Consider the following 26008-nt stretch of genomic DNA (forward strand, 5'->3'; position numbering starts at 1 on the left):
TAAGAACGCTCAACGCGCAGTCTGCCAGAGCCTAGAGACCTCAGACCAGAGTACCAGACTCTCACCCTCACTCAGTCACTCTCGGCCTCTCCTTCTCGGCTCGAGTACTTGACGGCTTCTCCAATCTCCACGGACCACAGTCGCACAGACACGATTCCTCGCTTCTGCTTCTCGATTCCACGGACCACGGCTCGACGCCCTCGCTCAGTCTCCGCTCCGTCTCTCCCTGTCTCCCTCACGCTCTCCGGCCGACGACCTCCCTGAGGCTCAAGAACGACAGCCAGTCAGGCCTCACTGCCTCAGCCAGTCGCCCCAGTAAGGTTTTTTTTTTTTTTTTTTTTTTTTTTTTTTTTTTTTTTAAATTTTATACTGTAAGTCAGTGAGTTAGTCTGTAAGTTAATTTAATTTGTTAGTGAGTTAGTCTGTAAGTTTAATAGAGAAAATTTTTTAATTTGTTTAATTTTATACCGAATTACAGACAATTTGTTTTTAACTCTGTAAGTCTCCAGTGTGGTGCTCAAATTGTTTAATTTTATACAGAATTACATGTAGCATTTGGAATTTTAGATTATTGCATATTTGTATTGGGTCAGTTATTCTGTCGGTTATAGCATGGCCGTTTGCTCATCCCATAAGTGTGGGTGCCCGCCGCGGGTGACTGGGATTCCAGGAGAGTGAAGAAGATAAGGAGCAAGAAGAAGGCCCTCAATTTGTTTTTGGCCGTTGCTGGAAGCGGAGAAGTTGACAGTAACAACGGTAATGTCCTTAGCAATCCCCGAGCTGCTTTTGTAATAATTTATTTGTACTTTCGTATTTATTGGTAAATTTTTTTTCATTTTACAGATTTTTTGATTATAGATCAACTGTCAGATATGGAAATGTTCTCTTTGGTCAAAACCTGTTCTTCCTCTCAGTAAGTTTTTCTTCTTCTGTTTTCATAAATCTTGTGTTTTATTCATATTGTCATTGTTCTAAATTTCAAGTTATGTTATTGATTTTGGAAATTCTCTTCATGAGATTTCCAGTTATTATTTGCTCCAAGTGTATATATGTTGTGTTAGTTTAATAACAGTTCATGACCTAATGCAAAGAGCATTTGAGATAAAATTTATGATACACAAAGATAAGTGTTTTATTATTATTATTTTTGGAGTAAAGAATGTAGTAAATACCTTATTTACAGCTTTATCTTTAATTTGAGCAACAAACAACATGAAATGTATTAAAGAAGTATAAAGTGCTACGTGCCATGCTATTTTTTAAAAAAAACTATTATTTTATCCTTTTTATGGGTGTAAATGGACATAAGCTTTTTATAATTTGATCAACTCTTAAGGTGCCAAGTGAATGATATGATTCTGTAATGGGAAAGACAAAGAATTTTTTTAAAAAGTAGAGTATACTTGTCCGACTTGTTCTTGGATGCATCTTAGGTAACGCGTTCATCAATTGAATTTAAGATGTTTTTCATATTCCATTATGTTTTCATGCTCTAGATAATGGTTCCATCATACTAACTATTGAAATAACGTTAGATGCGAGTTTATCAAAGAGTACAGTGCTTCACACCCTGAATCTTCTAGCTTGAATGCTGTAAGTCCTAATATAGTTATAGTCCTAATATAACATATCTAATCTGTTATGTTCAGTTTTTAAATTGTGTTTTAAGGGTAATTTTCAACCCAAAATTTTATATGCGATACATTTATTTATTTTAGATTTTTTCATTTTTTAGTACACATAAATTTAAATTGTTGTTGGATATTTTTACATTTTTTTTGCTAAAATTTATAGTTTTATACTATATTTTATGAGAAAATATGTGGTGTCCATCTATACTATACCTCTTGCATGGGGAAAAATTCAAAATGTTTTTGTATTTTACAGTATTTACATTGAATGTAGGAAATACGAATGTTGATTGACTACATAATTTTATCATTTGTATTCAGTTACTGTAAAAAGGTAATACAAACCAAATAATTCTTGTCAATTCAACAAATATTTACATTTAATCTCAATGCAAACAACGTATAAAAATAAGGTCGGGATTATGTTCTCACATTCCAAGGTGTAGTTGTTTTAAACTGTTTTGAGCCTACAATTCTTCAAGCTTAGTACGTGCCCAACTAAAGAAAAAGTCAATTTTAAGTGTTATGACTATGAGTTGCATATTAAATGCCTATCAGTTCTCCCTGTTTTCTTTCTCAGCTTCTTCCATATAGTTGATTATGTATGCAGTCAGCACAAAGTCAAAAGCTAAAAGCTTTATTTTTTTTTTGGTTTGTTTAGCTCTTAACTTTCAAGTGTTAGAATATTAACAATGGTTTCCACTGGCTGTCAATGTTGCTGCTACTCTGCATTTCCTTGTTAATGTGCTTCTGTTATTGCATGCAGAAGATTCATTTGTGTTCTGTGACTTTGAAGTGTCCTATGTTACTGCGAGCAAGCAGTTAGCAGTGTCGGGGAATGGCGACGATATTTCCCAACTTATCTTCCGCAATTTTCTGTGTAAACCCATTTTACAGACCTTCACTTTACCTCACAATCAGAGGTTTCAACAAACTGGGAGCACAGCAGGGACCATTACGTCCCGCACGCTCTATTCTCCGCTCTTCATTCAAATCTCTCTCAGCTCAACTTTCTTCTTCAAATTTCAATCCGGCAATGGCGCAGACTCAAAACCAATTAATCCCATACAAAAGTTTGGTTGTTCTGGGCATTGAAACTAGCTGTGATGATACTGCTGCTGCTGTTGTAAGCTCACATGTCCATTTATGCGTGTGTCTATGTATAAATATGTCTGTGTGTGTATATAATTACTTCTCAGATTCCTTTGTGGATTATTTTGGTGAAATTAGTTGCAAATTTCTGTTGTTCATGGATTATCTGGGTGGAATTAGTTGTAAAGTTCGGTTCTTTTGTTATGGATTCTTGAATTCAGGTGAACAGCAATGGTGAAATATTAAGCCAAGTTATCTCTTCTCAGGTATTATATCTAGTGTGCGTTTGTTTGCACTGTATTGCACTCCTATAGTCCTATGACACCTTTCTTGTTAGCGTGGCCTGATTAGTATTTGACGTGCTACCGTTTTCAATATTCTTTGGTTAGTTATTTGGCTTTCAGTTTTCCAAGTTATATCCTACAATACAGTTATACAGATTAATCTTTTCTTACTAAAAATTCAACCTTGGATCAAGGCAGAACTGCTTGCTAAATATGGAGGAGTTGCTCCTAAAATGGCAGAAGAAGCACATGCACAGGCTATTGATCAGGTATGCTATATTGCTACCTGTTTTTACTTAATCACTATCAATGTTTTAGAGGAGAGTTCTAGGGAATGCTTTACTGTAATCACTATGAACATGGAAGAGTTTGAATTAAGTTTGGAATTGTTCCAAGTCCCAAACTAGAGAGGGTAGAACTTTCATCCAGTCTGATAACTGAAGTGTTTTCCAGAAACTAATCTGTCATCGGTTCAATATTTTTCTTCGGGCAGGTGATCTTAGTAGTACCTAGTCTATACTCTTGATGAAAACAGTCCCTAATATTCCATTTTAGCTTTAATATTCCTACACAATCTTCTTACCCTGTGATGTCCTTGTCATCCAACTGGGGGGAAGATGGAGAAGACCCACTTGTGGTCTTGTGGATGACTTTCCTATGTACCAAGTTCTGTATTTCAGGATGCGTGTTCGTCATTTCTTCTACATTATTATAATACTACCTACAAATACTTTTTCCTGACACAGACACTTGTTTTGAATTTCAGGTAGTTCAAGATGCCCTTGATAAAGCTAAACTAACTGAGAAGGATCTTACTGCTGTTGCTGTTACAATTGGTCCCGGCTTAAGCTTGTGTCTGCGTGGTGATTAGTTTTCCATTCATTACTTTCTTCTCACTTTTGTGGCTTTCTAGGGGAAAATTTGTTTTCCTACTCTCCTCCCACTTTGAAAAGAAGCCAATCAAATGAAAGGAAGAAATTCCATTCACAGTTATTTTTATAATCATTAAATAAAATATAAACTTAGGTTTCCATTTTGTTGTTTGCATCATCTACCTTGCCAAAGTTTGATAATTGGGCAACGGGTGAAATGTATATATGAATATACAAATGCATCAAACTCAGCATATTTTGAATTTTCTAGTTAGCTTGGAATGTGGTCCTTGACAACAGTGTTTGCTTACTATTCATTCTTTCGTATGTAGTTGGTGTACATAAGGCTCGGCGAATTGCTGGTGCTCACAGTTTACCTATTGTTGGTGTTCATCACATGGAAGCTCATACTTTGGTAGCCAGGTAAAGATTAGGTTCCATGTAGGAATGAGTAAAATTTATAATGCCTATTCTATATGTGGACAAATTTGCTTCCTTCAAAGGAGATTGCTGTGATTACTGCTCTGGTTTCCATCAAATACTCTCAAGCTCTCACACACTCACATATACATGCATGTATGTATATAAGAATCTTTAGTTGCCTGCCTTAAAATTAATGTTTTGCTTTCATCTAGGTTAGTGGATAGAAAGCTGCAGTTTCCTTTCATCGCTTTGCTTGTCTCAGGTAACACTTTTGAGTGTATAGTACTGTTAATTATTCTTTATGCTGATGAAAACTAATGCTGGAGTATGATAGGGGGATTTTGTCTTTTGATTGCTACTAAGAAACAATTTTGACCATATGTGTTTCTTAGGAGGGCACAACCTTCTGATTCTTGCACGCGGTCTTGGTGACTATATTCAACTTGGGACCACAATTGACGATGCAATCGGTGAGGCATACGACAAAACCGCAAAATGGCTTGGTCTTGATTTGAGGAAAAGTGGGGGCCCAGCTATAGAGAAACTAGCTCTAGAGGGTGATGCAGAGTCTGTAAAATTTAATGTAAGTTACTGTTGGGGGAATTTACGTCACATAATTATACCCTTTTGTCATTTTCTGGTTATGTGGCATTTTAAATAGCACTCAGGTAGTTTATCTTGATGCTTAATTTGAAAATTTTTTGTTTTTAGGTTCCAATGAAACAACACAAAGACTGCAACTTCTCATATGCAGGTCTGAAGACACAAGTGAGGCTGGCAATTGAAGCCAAAAACATGTATGCTGTTCATATGGGAAAAGCCAATCTTACTGTATTTACATTCATTGAATTTTTTTTACTAGTCTTGGAAACTCTGTGCTTTCATACCGTTAGACAGTTTGCTCTGTTTAATTTGACTAATAAAAAATAATCTTCGGTTTATCATAAAGGACATAAATCATGCATCCTGCCTAGTCCCTCTTTCTTTGTTGATTTTTATGTATTTTGACTGCAGCAATGCTGGGATATCCATCTCTTCAGCTTCTAGTGAGGATAGGAAAGCTCAGGCTGATATTGCTGCATCATTCCAGGTATTAAGCTCCGTAAATGAGTGACTTCCTTGCAAAAGTATTAAACTACAATCTCTGCTTAATATCCTGCATCTCTCGAGTTCCTGATTTCCCATCGTTCATGCAGCGAGTGGCAGTACTACATTTAGAGGATAAGTGCAAGCGGGCAATTGAATGGGCCTTGAAGATTGAACCGTCTGTAAATCATTTGGTGGGTGTTTTCTGCGCCACTTCTATCCCATGTCTACTTCATATCATATTTAGATGAGCGGTCTGCTTTCCTGTTTGTTCTCATTGCTATAACATATTTATGTTTCTGTTATATTAATTCGAACATTACCTTCTTCAGGTTGTATCTGGGGGCGTTGCATCAAACCAGTATGTCAGGGCTAGGCTTAACGAGGTTGTTAAGAAGAACGGCCTGCAACTCGTGTGCCCCCCTCCCAGCCTTTGCACCGACAACGGTGAGTAACTTAACAATTGTTTGGCATGTCAACATTCCGGAAATTCTACACAAAAACTCAACTCTGCCGTTTTATGTTAGGTGTGATGGTTGCTTGGACTGGCATTGAGCATTTCCTCGTGGGAAGATTTGATCCTCCACCTCCTGCAGATGAACCTGAAGATGCTCTGGTTTGTCTTCCTTGCTTCCATTCTCGAGTCCTATAACTTATTTTTTCTTGGCACTATATTATTATTCCATTCCAATTGGCTTTCTGCATTTTGCGTTATTTGGTCCAATATTGACTGATAAGAATTAACCGAGGAACAGTTTATTAATCTTTTCTGTTCATAATGTTTTAAGATGTGGTTTTCAAAATTTGAGAGCTTATGTTGAACATAACGGCCCTGTTTGGTAAAATAGTCAGCCTATAGGCCAATTTTAGCTTATCTGATCACTATTAGTTGTTTGACTTGGTTTAAAAATCAATATAAGTGTTTGGTTAATTAGCTTTTTGTACTCCAAAAAGCTAAAATTCAAAAAGTTACTCAAATCAACTTTTTCAATTAGCTTTTTGAGAAAAGAAATTATACCAAACAGCTATCAGCTAACAGCTAATTTACCAAACACCTTTCTACAATCAGCTAATGTTATCAACTAGTTATACTCTCTAATTAACTCAATCAGCTAACAACTATCCGCTATCAGCTAACAGCCATTTACCAAACAGAACCAAAATTTAGGCAGTTTACAAGCTGCAATATCATCCTATTAAGATTCAGAGACTTTCACTATCTACTCACAGATTGCGTGAAACATGAAAATGTAGAATAGAAGAAGATACCCGCGCTGCAGATCATTTTCGTTACTTGTAATCCTTAACCGTGTCTCCTTGGAACAGGTTGATCTGCGCCCGAGGTGGCCGTTAGGCGAGGAGTATGCCGAGGGAAAAAGCGAAGCTCGCTCATTGAAGACAGCCCGGGTTCATCCATCCCTTACATCTCTGATTCAGGCATCTAGGAAGCAACAATCACAATCTGCAGTCTAAGTTATGCCATTTTCTGAAGCTTCTGTTCTTCTCATTCAAGAAAATAACCACAATCACTTCAAGAGTTGAATGCTTTCATGTGCTCAAACTGGAGAGTATCATGTTATTACACAGCAAGCAAAATCTTCCAAGAAACCAAAATTTATCTCTGTCACTCTGTGATAAGCATATACCATTTAGATTTTATATTGTCTATATAGAACATTTATAGTACTCCGTAACTTTATACTTTGATTTACGAGAAAATTTGTAACCATTATTCGAAGGTGCATTATAATACATTTATACCTGGTTACCAGAGATTGGGTTGTATTACTTGTATCACATTTAATTGTACAATAATAATAATAATAATAATAATAATAATAATAATAATTATTATTATTATTATTATTATTATTATTATTATTAGTAACTGCCATGGGAAGAGATGCAAATAATTAGATGTACCTTGTTGCATGGGCTGTGGTGGAGAATGAGAACACATATTCCTAGGGATGGTTTCTTGAGTTGCTTAAAAAAGATTTTGGAATCACCAACATGTACCCCTCGACCATTATCAGTGACCAACAGAAGGTATTTATGTACACTGCATAACATTTATTTACTGCTATATATGAACTGTTTTTTCATACTTTCATTTGGTTGCTTTAATTTGTATTAAAACTATATATGGTAGGAAGTGTATTTAAGTTTTCATAATTTCATTTTACTGATGTGTATTAACACTGTGGTAGGAAGTCTGCACTGATAGAGTTTGTGTTAAACTGTATTCAATTTTCCAGACTTCTCTTAGTCTGCACTGAAATGGTTTCTGCTAAAGTGTATTTAATTTTCCATACTCTCTCAGTCTGCACTTATATAGTTTGTGTTGAACTATATTTAATTTTCTAGACTTTTCTTAATTCTTTGCTTAACAGAATATATGGTGATAAATATACTGCTGCAGATGATAGTTATAATCACCTATGTTTAATTTTGAACTATAAACTATATAGTGTTGCAGTTATAGAAGTTATATACTGTTGCAACTATGAACTCGATTGCTTATTTACATTTATTGATATGAAATCTATTTAATTTTGCATGGCTTTTATTTTCTGCTACCATGGTCTTTCATTTCCTGCTGCCAACACTATTAAATTGAAAAATATTATTGCTTTTTATTGCAGGGTTTAACTACTGTTATTTAATAGTTGTTTCTTGATTCAGAGCACCAGAATTGTGCAAGACATATGCAGTGACGGAGCCACAATGGGGGCAGTGGGGTCAACTGCCCCCCTCACCTCTTTCCTTTAATATATATATACATGTACAAGTCACTAAGTAGTTTGGTTGTTCAGTTGGTTGAGTCTTTGAATTTAACATTAAATGGCAAGGGTTCAAACCCTATCAACAACAATATTTTGTGTAAATTTTAGCTTCTTTTATTTATTTAAACCCTTCTTAGTTCTTACCCTTTAATAAATTAAATATTTTGTATACTGTTTTGTGTATATTTTAACTTCTTTTCTTTATTTAAACCCTTCAATAAATTAAATTTTTTTTAAGTCTTTTTTTTTTTTTTTTTTTTGTAAATCATTTAGTTAATGTAGTCAACAAATTTATATTATACTTCATCGTATTCAAATTAATTTAGAAAAATTTAAGTTGATCTAATTAAAAGGAAATTAAAATTAAAGTATTTATGAATATAATGTCTTTTCTATTCAGACAATTCTAAAATCATTTCAAATACGCCCCACTCACGTCATTTTCTGGCTCCGCCACTGGACATATGCATGCAAATTGGAGTAAGCGTCACAAAGGAAAGGCTTTAAAGAACCACTTATGGACGTGCGCTAAGTCAACAATAGAAGGACAATTTCAGGAACAACTTAAAGCTTTAGAAAAGAGAGGCAAAGAGGCTAAAGCTGATCTAGAATGATATCCTCCTAAGTTTTGGTGCAAGGCATATTTTAGAACCATAGTGAAATGTGACATTGTAGATAACAACCTTTGTGAGGCATTCAATGGAACTTTGGTGAAAACAAGATGTAAGCCAGTTATTCCCATGCTTGAAGACATTCAAGTATGTGCTATGAGAAGGATTAGGGATGGCAATATGCCCATCCCCGTTGGGGATCCCCGGCCCCGTAGGGGTCGGGGATGGGGACGGGGAAAAATTTCGGGGATCGGGGATCAGGGACGGGGATGGGGAATTTTTGAAATTCCCCGGCGGGGACGGGGATACCCCTCCCCGCCCCGCCCCGCCCCGTCCCGTCCCCGAATAAATAATATTATATATATATATATATATATATATATATTTATTTATTTATTTATTTATTTATTTATTTATTCATTTTTTAAAATTAAGACTTAAGTTTTTATTTTTTAAAATTAAAAATTACACTAATTTTAGATTTTGACTAGGAGTTGATCGGAACGGGGATTCAAATTCCCCGCGGGGATGGGGACTATTTTTAATTCCCCGCCGGGGATGGGGACGGGGAGTATACTCCCCGCCCCCGCCCCGTCCCGTTGCCATCCCTAAGAAGGATTGTAAGAAAGATGAAATCTGTTGACATTAGGAAAGGCAGATATGGACCATTTATAATGAAGAAAGTGACTGAAAATAAAAAGGAAAGCATTGGATGGGAGGTTAATTATTTCTAATGTTTATTCAATAATATGAAATGAAATGTTGTTATTTTAAATTGGAGTAATAATAATTTTTGTTGTTAGGTTGATTTTAATAGAGATGATGGATACGATAGGACATGTTCTTGTAGAGCATGGAATTTGAGTGGTATACCTTGTGCTCATGCTATATGTGTCATCTTTGATAAGGGGAGGAACATTGAAGATTATCTTGATCCATGCTACTCAAAAGAAGCATATCAAAGAACTTATGCACATGCCCTTCAGCCTATGAATGGAGAACTATTTTGGCCTAAAACTACTTCCCAAGGAAATATTGGTTTCGATCCCCAAGATAATGCTAGGTTAGTTGGCCAAGGAATAAAGGAAATCGTGAGGAAAATGAAGGTCCATCAACTAGTAGCAACAAGACTCAACTAAGTAGGAGGGGCCAAGTTATGTTGTGTTCTATTTGTAGGCAAGAAGGGCATATTAGACCAAAGCGTACTTCCGGTGGAGTTGTCTCTTCAACAATAATGTTGGACACAATATTATTGTTAAATATTTTGAGCAACTCATTTAATGTATATGTTTTTTTTTTTTCTTTTTTTGGTAGCCCGTTAAACAACAAGAGCAAGCTAACATTCAAGCAAATCAACAACCACGGATAAACGAAGATTGACAACATGGGTTGTTATGGTAGTACTTTCTTTTGGAAACACAATCTTTGCAGTACAATTAATGTTGATGTAGAAGTTCTTTTTTTTTTTTTTTTTTTTTTTTTTTTTGTATTTGTGCAATTAACCAATACATGTTGATGTATTTGTTCTTTGTGCTATTAACCAGTACATGTTGATATAGAATGTCTTGTGTATTTGTGCTTCATGCAATTAAACAGTACGTGTTGATGTAGAAGTTCATTTGTATTTGTACTTTGTGCACATACCTAGTACATGTTGATTATGAAATTTAATGTGAATTTCATTTCAAGTGTTTACTTCCGGTTTCAATATTTTTTAAAAGGAATAAGGGTCAAATAAGTCATCAAATTACGCACAATAATGTAATTAGGTCACTGAACTTAAAAAATATACAATTAGATTTCTGAACTAATCAATTTTATGCAATTAGTCTTATTTGTAGGTTTTTCAAGTTGTTAGTAGGTCACCTCTTTTTAATTTTTTTTTAAAATTATTATTAAAATAATTATTTAAAAAAAAATTTTAAAAGAAAAAAAGTTCGTCTCCGGCGGAGACAATATCTTTTTTTTTTTTTAAATAATAATTTTTTAAAAAATTTTAAATTAGAGGTGACCTGCTAACCGCTTGAAAAACATACAAATTGAACTAATTGAATAGAATTAGTTAGTTCAAAAACCTAATTGTAATGTTTTTTTTTAAGTTCTGTGGTCTAATTGCATTATTAAGTGCAGTTCGAATACCTATTTGACCCTTATTTCTTTTTAAAATTTTCATTTTAAATGTTTACCTACTGCTTCAATATCAACCACAAAGGAAATGTTTTCATCCATTCAAGCTAAATAATGCGTAGTACATAATACATCGCAGCATATTCTATACCAAACTTATTAATGTCGACCACAGTAAGTACAATTACAAAAACCTTGAAAATTATTCCAATTTCTTTTTTCTTGGCAACTTCCATGTCTAACATTTCATTCAGTCTCAACAAGCACTCGGGTGCTTCGTATTCCCTCTTTCACTTCAAGAAGCAATTTCTTAACCTCTTCCAATGTGGAAATAGAGTCTATCTCATCCTCTTTCCAAACAAAAAATCCACACCCTAATTCAATCCTACAAACAAAATTAATACAATCAACTCACTAACTAAACATAATGAAGACTATATTTTCAATCGGGACGGACCCAGAAATTTTTTCAGTAGGGACAAATATTAAACCAAAGAGATAGTTTAAACAAAATAAATAAAACACTTAGGAAACATAACCATAAATATTGTTGGATATGGACGAAAAATAAAATACATCAAAAGTTTATAAAAAATTATCATAACTGATGATTTTGTTGGGACCGGGTCCACCATAAAAGTATAGAACGGGGGTAGAAAAATTATAATATTACTGCTCGGGGCGCTAGACCCAAAATAATACATACAAAGCCGAGATATTGACCCATAACGGTGGCTCAAATAATAAATAAATAATAAATACTATAACTCAAAGGACGAGCTAGGACATACTAAGAAAAACAGTGTAGCTAATGGGAATCGACCCTTAGTGGGTGGGTTGAAACAATGGACAACTGAAGCTAATGTGAATCGACTCTTAGTGGGTGGGTTGAAACAATGGACAAGGGCTCTTGTATTGATCAAACCGTGATGTCTTAAAGGAGGCAGTGCACCCCCTTTTATAGTGTTCAAGAGCTCCCCATGTCTTGTCAAGTGGACGGAGATGCTTCACCCTTCATGACCACAACCTACTTGTCCATGTCATCCCCACGTCTGCATCAGCACGTCTTCACCACCCTAGTCACGCACATGTACACCTTCAATAATGTGTGCCCCTTCCGAGGGCGATGGGTGTGTCGCCACACTACGAGGCGCCCTAGGCCCGCTAGGGGCGTCATGGCTGAAGGTGACCGGCGGCCGGTCGTGGCAGGTTTGTAATCTGCCAGCCCGTGAAAGTCGGAACAAATATAAGAAGTAACGCCTTAATATATAAGAGATGGAGTGGCTTGGTGGGTTGAGTTACATGTGTTATGCTAGAGGCATTGGATTCAATCCCAATTGACAACACCATGTATTCTTTTATACCAAGCCTGGTGTGTTGCTGCTAGACTGTCAGCCCGGGACCCTTGTCCATTTACATACTGAATTGTGATCATTTAATATGTAAATTGTGTATTTTAGATTCGGGTCCACAAAATAATTTGGCCCGGTGAACTCATTCTTTGTCCTCTTTTGTGCCTTTTTGGGCCACCATGCCTTTCTAGCCCAACAAAACTTGGGCCAACATCCCCCAGCGGTTTTGCCCCGGTGAACTCTTTCTATGTCCTCTTTTGTGCCTTTTTGGGCCACCATGCCTTTCTAGCCCAATAAAACTTGGGCCAACATCCTTCCATCATCATCCACACTTGGTCAAGACTTTCCTTATATAACGCAATTGTTTCCTTATAAATTATGTGTATTTGTTTATACAATTATGTACATTTTTTATACAATCATGTACATCTTTTTTATACAATTATGTACATCCGGAACAGGAAATTTATGTGTATTATGTTAAGAGTTGATGTTTATTATGTTAAAAGTTTATGTATATTATGTATTATGTTAGATTATAAGTATTATCTTTAAAAAAAAAAGTAGGTATATTTTGTTATACAATTATGTGTATTCTAGTATAAAATTATATACATTTTTTTAACTTGAGATTTTTTAAAAAAGAAAATTAACCGCCAACACAAGGTAGCGAAATTTCAAAAAAAAAAAAAAAATGAAACGACGTCGTTTTGCATCAGGGCGCACAATGCAATGCGTGCCCTGATGCAGGATATAAATAATGTGTCCCCGGGGTCCCATGTCCTCATCAATAACAAAATATTGAAACATAATTACTTTATAAAATGATTCGAATATAAAACACGTTATAACTCACACATCTCATTATTAATATAAATATAAATATTAAATCAAAAGAGATAGTTTTAAAAAATAAATAAATAAAACACTTATGAAGCATAACCATAAATATTGTTGAATATAGATGAATAATAAAATACATCAAAACTTTATAAAAATAATCATAACAAAATATGAAACATAATTACTTTGACAAAATGATTTAAATATAACACATTAAAAATCACACATCTCATTACTAATATAAAAAAAAAATGATAATTGTTGATATGGGTTAAAAATATTAATATATTAAAAAAATAATACTTGTTGGATATGGGTGAAAAATAAAATACATAATAAATGTAGGTAAAGCTAGCAAACACCACACTGACACACCAAATAATGTTAAGGGCAGATCCAAACTCATAACTTTTCATAAGTTGCAAGCATGCCTTACCAACTTGATTAACTCATCTTTTTTTTTTTTATTACTTTTATCTATATTTTCTACTTATACCTAAACATGTACTAATATATATATATATATATATATATATATATATACATACTAGGTTTTTTACGCGCTTTGCGCGAATGAGATAATGTCCAATGATTTTTTTAAGGGAGAAGTATCAAATAGGTCCATGTACTATTATCAAGTGCTCAATTCCCACCATGAACTAAATTAAAGGCTAATTAACCACACTTACCTTATACTAAATTTGTTCAATTAACTTTTTTTTTTTCAGGTAATTGACTTTTTTACAGGTTACCAATTCAATAATTTAAAAATAATTTAAAAATTATTAAAAAAAAAAGAATACAGCCACCGGCTGTCCTCGCCGGACAGCCGGTGGCTGTATTCTTTTTTTTTTTTTTTTTTTTTTAAATATTTTATTTTATTTTATTTATTTTAATAATTAAATAGGTAACATGTTATTAACCTATAAAAAAAGTCAATTGAACAAGTTTAACTCGTAGATGGACCTATTTGACACTTAATTTAGTTCGTGGTGAAAATTGAGCACTTCGCAGTAGTAGATGAGCCTATTTGACACTTGTGCCTTTTTTTAAATAAGTATTTTAAAGTATATCAATGCAATATTATATAGGAAATGTTTATGTATAGGTAAATAAATGTTGAATTTGTTTATGTAAATCGATAATTTAAAGTATATAAATTCAAGATAATATATGAGAGATTAATTATAATTGTCGCTAAAATAAATGTTTGCAACTTTGTAATAACGCTAGTCTAAATACTTAGTCTTAAAGTGATAGTCTAAATAAATACTACTTTTGGTTTAAATTTCTCTAATTCTTCTTAATTCTCTTTTGGGTAGCATTGTCATTGTTTTCATCTTCAGTACATGTCCTCTTTTTTTTTTTTTTTTTTTTTTTTTTTTTTTTTTTTTTATTGGTAGTGTGTCATGTGCAATTAGGTTACTGGTGGCAGCATAGAGGGATTCATCATGCAATGAGATTAGGGTGTAGGAAGCTTTAGATTTGCCTTGCTGTGTATATGACTGAGATTTTAGTTGTAATATGAACTCTTTATCTTACAAACACCTATTGATATTTAGTAGTGGTAGTTTTTCCCCTACATGTTCCATGTGTTGTGAGATGTGTGTCGTAGGTTATCATGTGAAAGTATTGAACAGAATATTAATATTGATTATATTTGTATAAACTACTTGGTAAATAAATATATATTACTTGTTTTGTATTATAACTTTGATATTTAATTACAAGATAATGTAAAAAGAAAGATAATAGACAATGTAGTGAATATAATAAATTAATAAAATTGAAGGTATGGAATCTTTGAATTGTAGAAAATAAAAATAATACGGAGTATAACTAATGAAATTGTATTTCTTTTAAATTTTTTGTTTATAATGAATAATTTTTTTTTAAATAAAGCATTATAGACATCTAATTCTAAATTAATTAAATGCATATGTATTGTTTTTTGTTGTAGCTACTAATTTATTTATATTTTAATTTAATAAGAGTAATAAAGTGTCGTACATACTTTTTATCAACAATAATGAAATCAATGATTTTTTTTTAAATTTCCATTCCTTGTTGAGACAAATTGTTTTGAGAGTTTGTCAACGATAATTGCTACAATTGTTGTCAATAGAGGACGATAATAAATAATTCAAAATATATGGTTACAATATATATTGTTATAATGATATAGTAAAAATTAACTTACAAATTTCTTTAGAAGTTTTCATGCATTGATAAAATTCTGATGTGTGAACTTGTTCAATTGGAGCTAGTAGGATGTTAACACAAATTGTTTTGAGAGTTTGTCAATGACAATTGCTACAATTGTTGTCAATAGAGGACGATAATAAATAATTCAAAATATATGGTTACAATAGCTATTGTTATAATGATATAGTAAAAATTAACTTACAAATTTCTTTAGAAGTTTTCATGCATTGATAAAATTCTGATGTGTAAACTTGTTTATAAGTACATATTTCGGCATGTCTTAAACGAAAGGAGTGTCTAATATGATGAATTTTGGCACTAAAACAATAGTCGTGGATGAAAATGGTAATAAAACAATAGTCGTGGATGAAAATTGGTAATAAAACAATAGTCGTGGATAAAAATTGATAGGAATTAAATATGCATGTGGACCAAAATTGTCGCTTTGTTAATACTGGTGAGACCAAAATTGGTATTTGCTATTTAATTTTTTACCAATCTGATTTGGAATTGAAGTGACAACATACTCTCATTATATTATAGAAACACACATCCTCCCAAATGCTCTGTCGAGTCGGGGTGTGGGGGACCCTTAGGGTTGGGGTTCAGCCTTTTTTGGAATAATTATAGAAACACACGGCTGTTGGAAATTGGTGAATAAATCGATACACAATATATATATATATATATATATATATATATATATATATATATAATATTTGTCCCGAAAAAGGAATTTAATTTATAAAAAATTAATTCCAACCAATTTTGGTACGAAATCAAAATTTCATATATATACAATATATATATTAACCAAATTCCAACAATCTTAAAACCGATTCGCCGCCTCCCGAGGGTGCTAGGATCGTTGTGGCGTCAGTCTCCCAGGATAAAACGGACTACGACTTTTGCGTTCGAGCACTCCAACCCAAAGCCCGGCGAACTAGAACACAAGTTGAGCACTCCGATGTTTTATGGAAGATGTTTGGCAGAATTTCTTTTCTTTTGTAAACTGGATGAGAGTGGAGAGGAAACAAAACAATTTTGGTTGATTCAAAACTCACATGTAAACATTCTGCCAACCACCAAGATATTTGTAGGAGAAGGGAATTAAAGCATATTCATGGCCATTATTAACCAACATAAATCCAAGATTTAATAATTGGATAATAACGTTTGAAACGGTTGTAATTATTATCGAAATAATATCAACGGTCACGAACTTAATACGCGATTAATTTGTACCGACCATAACGACCCGTTTCAAAATATCTGAGTGACCAAGAAGTCCGTACAAACCCGAAGGTTTAACGAATTGAGACCGGAAACCACACCCGAGTGATCCGCAAGCACCGAACGGTGCAACACGAATCAATGCATATAGCATTTGATTCGTGCACACCGAATCCACAGCACGAAATGAGCTACTTTGGAATCCAAAGCTTAAGCTCAATTCATGCACAACTTTCGTCCATGCACAAAGCATAGCACGAAAGTTCATTTCCCAATTCACTAATCAAGCTTTCAAAAGCTTAATTGCAACTTAACCTTTTTCCAAAACTTAATTACAAACATTCTTTCGTGAATGCTAAGTAATTAGCATCAAGATTAGTGCTAATCTTAATTAGCCACTAAACAATAGGTTCAAGTTGTTGACTTCTCTCAATAAGTTCACTTTGAGAATCAATTTCTCATTCACCTATTATCCATTTTGAGCGTACATTATATCAAATTCTTCGTCTCACTATGAAGAACCCGAATCTACTTTAACCCGACCCAAATCAGAAGTAGACCCACATATATTTGTACCACAAAATAATCACTTAAAATGCCATTTTTAGCTAAAAATTCCAACAACGGCTAATTCAGATAAAGATTGAATTTTTACCATAAATTTTTCGCAAATGGTATCAACAAATAAATTACTCACTAGGCAGGTCCTAGGGCTCAGTAAATTACTCAACCAGTGGAAGGGTTGTTAAATGGGTCAAGCATCACTTGCCAAATTCGGACATAACATAAAATGACGATTTTGCTCCTTCTATTTAAAATTAATTATTGAATTAAAATTTTTCAGTCATATTTAGCCGGTAATTTGATCGGCGTGACCAAAATTAATAAAAATTACATAATTAAAATACTAAATTAATATTTTTAAAAATCAGAAATTGCAATTAACAGAAGCTTAGTAAGGACCGAAATTAAAATTTACTCTTAAATTAAACTAGAGTTAATTATCATAACTTCTGAAACTAATGAGAATTAATTCATCCTTGATGCGCCCACGTTTTCATGTGGCTGGGAAAATCGCAGATGACTTGTCCCATATAACTCACTAACTAGGTGACTTGCCAATTGCCATGTTAATTACTTTATATATACAACCCCAACCTAATCTTGTTAACATGTTACTTTGGCATAAAAATTACTTCATATATTATATTATAGATCGATCCATATATATCATATACAATCCACCAACTCAAATAAATAAATAATAATAAAGTACAAATACTTGCTTCGTACAAGAAATAAATTGGACTTTATTTAGATCGATCAGATTACAAAATCGACTAAAAAAGGTGTCAAATGAAATAATTTAATATTAATTTACTAAATTAAAAAAATTATCCGAAATTATCACAAATCATAAATTTTAACTCTATTTCCACCACTAAGCCTTTGTATTAACATAAAGGATTTGAACTAAAAAATCACTAAAATCTTTCACTATTTGATGTTCCAAGAGCATTCCTATTGATGAGGATTTTCTTAATTTCTGAGATAAATTTAGTGACTTGGAAGAGGAATGAGAGAGGAGGGAGAGCCCTTTCTTCTTCTTCTTTTTTTTTTTTTTTTGCAATGGTATTGGTTTGCATGATTTTGTAATTAGGAGATAAAGGAGAAATAAGAAGATCACCAGGTTTGCAGAATGTGTGCACCCAATTAAAGCATGTGCTCCATCTCAATTAAAAGTCTAAGCTGATAGTTGGATTGTACAGTAATGACTATATGCTCAACACGCCCATATTCGCTTATGGTGGCGCTAACTCATGACCTTTGGTCTAGCTCTGATTCCAAATTAAAGCATGTGCTCCATCTCAACTAAAAGCTGATAGTTGGATTGCACAGTAATGACTATATGCTCAACACACCCAACGAGTGTGTGCCATTCACGCATCTATTAGGATATTAAAATGGTCGCCAGTTGGTGACCACCCTGTCTTTTATTTAATTTTAACTTTTAAAAAAAAAATTATTTATTTCCTCCAACTAGGCAACAAGCTTAACAAAAACTCACCAAAATGTATTTACCATTGGTCTTGCTTTAATAAAATTTTTCTTATTTATGAGTTATCGTGAATTGGTTGACATCATTCCATATACCATATTTTAAAAAATTACTTAAATCAAATAAAACTCATATATTATCTGGTCATTCTAATTTTGGTGATTTTTTATTTTATTTTGGTTTAGTTGGCTTTAATTTAGTATATAGTTATTGGTAATTAGGAATTTTCACGTAATGCCAAAACTAAATTTGGAAGAATAGATGTACTTATAGTCAAACTTCCCTTTACACAGCCTTCCTAAAAACTTAGCATCAAACGCCACCAGGTTTCCCTTTCTCTTCAGTCTTCCCTCCCTTATAACAAAAATCTATCTATAAATTACATACTCAGAATATAACTCAGAATGATATATATGGAGGAGAAAAACAATAGTGTTAACATGTCGGAGAAGGAGCAAGGCCGCCATGATGAGTGTCACCATCGTCTTTTGGTTCATAGCCAAGTGAAGAGGATCAAGCAAGAATATTATACGACGGAGATGAAGTTCATAATGGACAGTTGGTCACCGGAGATGAGACCGGTTTCCGGCGGTCAGGGGATAATAATGAGTAGCCGGCAACACTCGAGATCACGCCTTGCGCTTTGCTCCGGAGTCCGCCAGCCCGATATGTGTTAGTTGTGGGTTGATGTCGTCGGAAAAATATGATTTGATTATGTCCGGTGCCGGCGGGGGTGGCGGTTTTGTAGTATTGATTTATACATTTTAAATTTTGTTAGTTGTTACTCCGTACTATATAGTTTTAGTATTTCAAAAAAAAAGTTTTTTTTTTAAATATTCATAATTTTTTACAAGGTAGTACCTGTTTTATATTTTCTCAAATAATTTTAGTCTAATAAATCTAAGTCTAATCGCCAAAGTTCGAACTTATAACCACCCATTTAGAATGGTGAACCAGGATGTCATTTGGAATTGATAATATTTAAATTTTAAGAATTATAAGAATTAAGAAGTCTATCAATATCAATTTACATGATATATATGTTTAGTTGTATTGAGTACTATGAGAATACTATCGTGCACCAGAGCACACAATCTATTGTGCGTCCTGCCCTGTTCAAAATGACGTCGTTTTGTTAAGTTGTGTGGGGAGTTGACGCGACGGAGTTTATGTGTATTCTATTATATAATTATGTCCATTTTGTACATTTTATTATACAATCATGTACATTTGAAACAGGAGATTTTTTTTAAGAGTTTATGTGTATTATGTATTATGTTAGATTATGTGTATTATCCTTTCAAAAAAGACTATGTGTATTCTGTTATACAATTATGTACATCCGAAACATGAAATTTTTTTTAAGAAGTTAACGGTAGACACGAAAAGCGAAATTTTCAAAAAAAAAAAAAAAAAACATATACAAAACGACGTCATTTTGAGCCAGAGCGCACAATGTATTGTGCACCCTGGTGCACGATATAATTTACCCAATCGTTATACCCTGCACCACGGTGCACATAGCACTGTGCGCCCCGCGCCTCCCAAAACGACATCGTTTTGTTAAGTTGTGTGGGGAGTCGACGTGACAGAGTGTATGTGTATTATGTTATATAATTATGTACATTCTGGTATACAATTATGTACATTTTTTATACAATTATGTACATTCGAACACGCGATTTTTTTAACAGTTAGAAGTTTATGTGTATTCTGTTATACAATTATGTACATTGTCATATACAATTATGTAAATTTTAGTATACAATTATGTACATTTTCAAAACATGAAATTTTTTAAACAAGTTAACGACAAACACGGAAAAGCGATTTTTTAAAAAAAAAAAATGCAAAACGACGTCGTTTTGCACCAGGGCGCACAATGTAATGTGCGCCCTGGTGCACGATATAAATTGCCTCTTATAGGGGGTAGTTCGATCCTTTGGAAACAGGGTCGGATTTTGGACTGTACAAGCTGGGCTACAATACAGGATCCCAAATTTTAGAGGCCCAATATTTAATTTTTACCTAGCTAGTTTAGAAATAAAAACTAAAAGTTTTCAATTAAACTTAAAAGGTTTAATGAAAAAATGGTAAGAATGTGTTTATTATATTTTAACTTGGAGGTTAAAGGTTCGAAACTTGCGTGTTGCTCTAGCTTTGGACATCTCCGTTTTTAATCCTTTACTTTTTCTTTGCGCACAGTAACATTTTACGACATTATTATTATTATTATTATTATTATTATTATTATTATTATTATTATTATTATTATTATTATTATTATAAAATTACGGTATTGGTTTTAAAGATTGTGATTTTGGTAGGGCCTCATTTATTTACCATAACAGGGTCACACAAATCTAAAAATCAGTCCTATTCGGAAATAAAATATTTCTCACGGGACACCCGTCCTTCACCCGAATATAGATCAAACGTCACGAACGTACATGGAGGTATACTAGAGGAATAATCCTATCAAGAAGCCCCTTAGTCTGTGCCATGATGTCAAGCTAACGAGGAAGGGTTTAGGCTAAAAAATTTGAGTGCACAGTCCGTGACGAGCTCCTCGAGTCTGAGTTGAGCATAGGGGCGCACTTTACACTGGTTGTCTTGTTAAAAACCTTAAACTAAGAAAAACACAGTGGGACAAAACTTAGCTAAGGAAAAAAAAAGTATAATTGCAAGTGCAATCTTTTGGACTACCGAGGGATCGAATTTTAGCACGAATAAGAGATCAAATTGTACTGATCTAGGGATCGGGTCTCACCAATCGAGAGATTAGGTTTTTGGTGAGATCTAGTGATCAAGTCCTACCAATCAAGAGATTAGATTTATTCACGATCCAGTGACCTCTACTGATCTTATTGATCATAAGAGGGAACGTTTCTCCTCACGCCCTTTAGTTGAGCTAAACGATCACAGTTAGTTTAATTGGTCAAGCCCTGACCTAGATTACTAGGTTCTAAGATCGTTCTTAGCAGATCGCGTTTGGTTAGTTTTGATTACCACATTAATCATTATGATGGGTTTTGAAAACCAAAATCATTTGAACATGGTGTTTTCCCTTTTTATGCTCAATTTATAAATCGAGAGTCCCAAGTGGAGGGACACTTGGAGACCCAGAAGTCTAATGATAATGAGACCGGGAATGCTATTATGCTCGAGAAGTGTGTCACGGTGTGTTATGGTCACCAAGTGCACTACGCTCGAGAAGTGCATTATGGTCGGGAAATGCACTAGTGAGCTCCATAAGCCAAGGGGGTTGCCCTACAATCCTAAAAATATGCTCAGGAAGTGACCCAATCGGGTTCATGGTGCCAGTGTTCGGGACGTCAACCTGACCATACTTATGGTAACGGTGGTCGATTTGCCTACCTTGTAGGACTGGGGATTTAAGGCGTCTCAATTTATCGATCAAGATATCTGATCTCGACACGATGAAGAGATTGAGTGCTACTGATCAAGCGATCAGATTTTTAACATGATATGGTGATCAAATTTTCCAATCAAGAGATTAGATTTACGGGTGAGAAGACCAACCTAGCGGGCTCAATTGCCTACTTTATAGGGCTAATATATGCCGAGATATGATCCCGGGCTTATAGTGCCGGTGGTGGCAATACCGACCTAACCAGGCTTAATTGCTTACTTCGTAGCGCTTATGTCGAGATACGGTCCTGGGCTTATAGTGCTGGTGGTGGCAATACCAACCTAATCGGGCTAAGTTACCTACTTCGTAGGTCTTATGCCAATATATAGTCTCGGGTTTATAAGGCCAGTGGTGGCAATAACAACCTAACCAGGCTTCGTACATGACAATCTACATACATGATCCTATTACACTTTACAAAGCAAATTTTTAAAAATTTACAAGTTCTACAAAATTATGCCTCACTTGGCTGTAGATTCGAACATGTTGGCTTGAGCACTTGATGGAGTTTGCGGTCAAGGGCATTTCTCCTCGCCGGTCCGGATATTGTAGTTTTTTCTGACTTTTCGATCGTAACCGATCATAATGATCGCGGACATGCACGCTTCTCCCTAGGTGTGTGAAAACTTCGGTAAATTTTCGGTTAATCGACCGAACCGACAAAGTTCGTTTAACCATTTTTTAACCGAACTATTTCGGTTTGGTTAATGGTTAAAGATTTTCAAAAATTTTGGTTAACGATGAATTCGGTTCGAAACTTCGGTTAACCGAAGTTTTAAATAAATAAATAAATATATATATATATATATATATATATATATATATATATATACCAGCTAGCTCGTGCCGTTGCAAGGGATGCTCGTTCTCAAACTGGTCCCTCTTTGTGGACTTCTATTATTCCTTCGTGTATTAGTCATTGGACTTCTAAAAGTTCGCATATTTCCTTTATATATATACATATATATATATATATATATATATATATATATATATATATATATATATATATATATATATATATAGAGGGATGCACTCAGGTGTGAATAAGTGCTTAGGAGGGAAATGCGAACGAATCAGCGCGCGACACGTGTCCAGATCTAATAACTTAAAAAAAATGCGGTGGTATTTTCGTAAATAATTGAACATCGAAGTGCAAGTAAAATCACTTACAAGTGCACCTACTTTCACCTATAAGTGCATGTAATTTTGCCTTGTTAGCATTCACTTTCCGCAAACATTCATGCACCTGGGTGTGCTTATAACTATATGTGCAACTATTTATAAATATAGGTGCAACTACTTATAACTATAGGTGCACCTACTTTCACCTATAAGTGCATGTAATTTTGCCTTGTTAGCATTCACTTTCCGCAAACATTCATGCACCTGGGTGTGCTTATAACTATATGTGCAACTATTTATAACTATAGGTGCAACTACTTATAACTATAGGTGCACCTAATGTCACCTATAAGTGCATGTAATTTTGCCTTGTTAACATTCATTGATCTGAGTTCAGCGGGTAGTAATACCCCTGAAAATCACTCGCAAACATTCATACACCTAGGTGCAACTACTTATAACTATGTGTGCAACTACTTAGAACTATAGGTGCAACTACTTAGAACTATTGGTGCAATTAAGTATTGATGCTCAGTGTAAATTTTTACTTGCACCTACAATACATTTTACATGCACTTGTAATACATTTTACATGCACTTGTAATACATTTTACTTGCACTTCGATGTTCAATTATTTACGAAAATGCCACCGCGTTTTTAAAAAAAATCAGTATTTCTCATCCATTAGATCTGGACACGTGGACGAACAGAATTCATTCCTATTTCGTGCCTGGGCGAAGCATTCGCACCTGAGTGCGACTATATATATATATATATATATATATATATATATATATATATATATATATATATATATATATAGGGTGACCTTCAAGTAGGAACCACTCAATAGGTGAGAACATAAGAACCCATCCCAGCCTTTGGATCTAAGTCAATTAATCATTAATATAAAAGATTCAAAAGGTTTTAAGAGTAATTTTAGCTCCCTAATAATTTTGACTTAAATAATAAAATTATTACATCCCTAGAATTTAGGCCAACAAGAAGGAATTCACTGGGACTCTAATTCAACGATTCATTGGGACTCTAATTCAACGATCTCCACATCCACTCCAGGGCTACTCACGACCGTCGCCTGCGAATTACGGACAGTACATCCGACACAAAAGGTTCAACTATGGGAAATGACCAAGAAACTCACCGGAGAGAATGGCGACAACAAACAACAACGAAAGTAAGTCCACGTACTGAAACCCCATTACGGTGTTTGTCATCCGATTGTTGAATTAAATTGAATTTGGACTGCTGAATTCTGTTATGCAAGCCGGCAGATGAGTGGAACGGCACACCCTGAGGCACTAAAGTGCACAGACGGAAACCGCCACCCCCTGCTGTGTGCCGGCTAATTTTAATGTACAATTCCGGAGCATTTTATGTACCATACGCTCGTAATTACAGAGTAGCATGTGTGCACCTATGTGCTCAGGTACGTGCCAATTTGGGATGAAACCCAAATCTCTGCTCCCGATGCGCCGTGTGTGCCTCTACGTGTTCCCGAATGTGCTAAACTGGTCAATACCCCACAATAGGAGTGCATAATGGCTCAAACCTAAGATCCTAATCGATTTCCAACATTTTGTATTAATAACTTTTCACTGCTCTACAGATGAACCCGGCTCAACAGGTTGTGTTATCAACATCTCTCCTGGCACAACGAAGTACTGGACTCTAGAGTGTGAAGCCACCAAGAAGCCTTTCGCGGGTCAGGTGTTTACTACTTTGGAAGCTGCAATTCAGTTTTACCAAACTTACACAAAGAGTACTGGGTTTGACGTGCGTCGTGCATCCGAGAAAAGGGACCCGCATGGAAAGATCACATGGAAGTATGTGTTGTGCTCATGTGCAGGCTTCAAACTTCCTACTGGCGAGGGGGATGGCGTAGGCATACTGACAACTGATCACAAGAACACAACTAAAAGGCGTCGTGTCACAAACAGAGTGGGGTGCAATGCAAAAATAGTATTCAAGAGATTAGATAGTGATAGTTTTGAGGTAAACTCAATCGAGGAGCGCCACACCCATTCATTCCCATTCATTATGCACACCAATTTCTAGACCATTCATGAAGGCAAATCGAAAACTTGAAACCTTGGTCACCAAAATTTCATCATCAATTACTCAAAGGCAAACATCGGGTCGTGCAAGAGCTTTACACTATACGAAGAATAGCGTATTCAGCAAATGCACTCCCCCCCGCCCCATCTAAGTTTATCAGAGTTCTTCACAAAGTTCGAGAAAGCAATATACAAACAACGCCACTACCAATTGCAACTAAACGCAGAATGTGAGGGCAAATTCCTAGAGCTGAAAACACCATTATTGCTAGAGCGTCGGAGTGTTTTATGATGTCCAAAAAGAAATAGTCGACGTGTGCTTCTCTTGTAACATTTAATAGTGTGCACACGAGAATACACGTGTGTGCCAATCTGACAAATGCAACCACCAAGAATTGTTAATACTAGAACATGTGCACTGGATATCAAACTTGTGTGTCATCACGTTCTGTATAGTTGTGTCAAAGCGGCCAAAAATACAGTTGTTGTGCTATTGCGTAAAACTACGTGTGCCAGAGTGGTCGGTGGGACTGGCCAAAACAACCACCACTCATAAATGAAGAATAAGCACCCAGAAAAATAGAAAATTCCTATACGGAAACACTAGTAAGGAACATATTCACCGCACATACCCACATGACCGAGGCTGATACGCTAATCAAGGAACAGAGATAACAGTTTGCACACGAGAATACACGTGTGTGCCAATCTGCCAAATGCAACCACCAAGAATTGTTAATACTGTCTTGTGTGCACTGGATACCAAACTT

General features: G+C 34.7%; 1 protein-coding gene and 2 long non-coding RNA genes across 3 annotated transcripts; 2 read left to right on the forward strand and 1 right to left on the reverse strand.

The window, feature by feature from the left end:
• The first annotated feature begins 167 nt into the window (after positions 1 to 167).
• LOC109163185 (probable tRNA N6-adenosine threonylcarbamoyltransferase, mitochondrial) lies at positions 168 to 7185 on the forward strand. Its single transcript, XM_019311945.1, has 16 exons — positions 168 to 315; positions 594 to 756; positions 844 to 913; positions 2398 to 2757; positions 2945 to 2989; positions 3202 to 3276; positions 3774 to 3870; positions 4212 to 4302; positions 4515 to 4564; positions 4695 to 4885; positions 5014 to 5099; positions 5317 to 5392; positions 5499 to 5582; positions 5721 to 5835; positions 5916 to 6004; positions 6715 to 7185. The coding sequence occupies exons 4-16, from the start codon at positions 2470 to 2472 to the stop codon at positions 6859 to 6861; spliced, it is 1434 nt and encodes a 477-aa protein (XP_019167490.1). The 5' UTR covers positions 168 to 315; positions 594 to 756; positions 844 to 913; positions 2398 to 2469; the 3' UTR covers positions 6862 to 7185.
• LOC109163187 lies at positions 1560 to 20831 on the reverse strand. Its single transcript, XR_002051214.1, has 3 exons — positions 20821 to 20831; positions 11064 to 11067; positions 1560 to 2113 (listed from the first exon to the last, which is right to left on the reverse strand). It is a non-coding gene; the product is annotated as an uncharacterized LOC109163187 (long non-coding RNA).
• Positions 12919 to 22004, forward strand: LOC109163188. Its single transcript, XR_002051215.1, has 3 exons — positions 12919 to 12930; positions 13710 to 13715; positions 21929 to 22004. It is a non-coding gene; the product is annotated as an uncharacterized LOC109163188 (long non-coding RNA).
• The last annotated feature ends 4004 nt before the right edge of the window (positions 22005 to 26008 follow it).

The sequence above is a fragment of the Ipomoea nil genome, unplaced genomic scaffold (assembly GCF_001879475.1).
Source record: "Ipomoea nil cultivar Tokyo-kokei standard unplaced genomic scaffold, Asagao_1.1 scaffold2975, whole genome shotgun sequence".
Taxonomy (NCBI): domain Eukaryota; kingdom Viridiplantae; phylum Streptophyta; class Magnoliopsida; order Solanales; family Convolvulaceae; genus Ipomoea; species Ipomoea nil.

What these genes read in the sequence shown, in the direction of transcription:
- LOC109163185 (XM_019311945.1), top strand. Translation starts at nt 2,470, where the DNA reads ATGGCGACGATATTTCCCAACTTATCTTCCGCAATTTTCTGTGTAAAC. An exon ending in ATATTGCTGCATCATTCCAG is followed by an intron (nt 5,393 to 5,498) that starts GTATTAAGCTCC and finishes TCGTTCATGCAG; the next exon opens with CGAGTGGCAGTACTACATTT. An exon ending in CAGCCTTTGCACCGACAACG is followed by an intron (nt 5,836 to 5,915) that starts GTGAGTAACTTA and finishes GTTTTATGTTAG; the next exon opens with GTGTGATGGTTGCTTGGACT.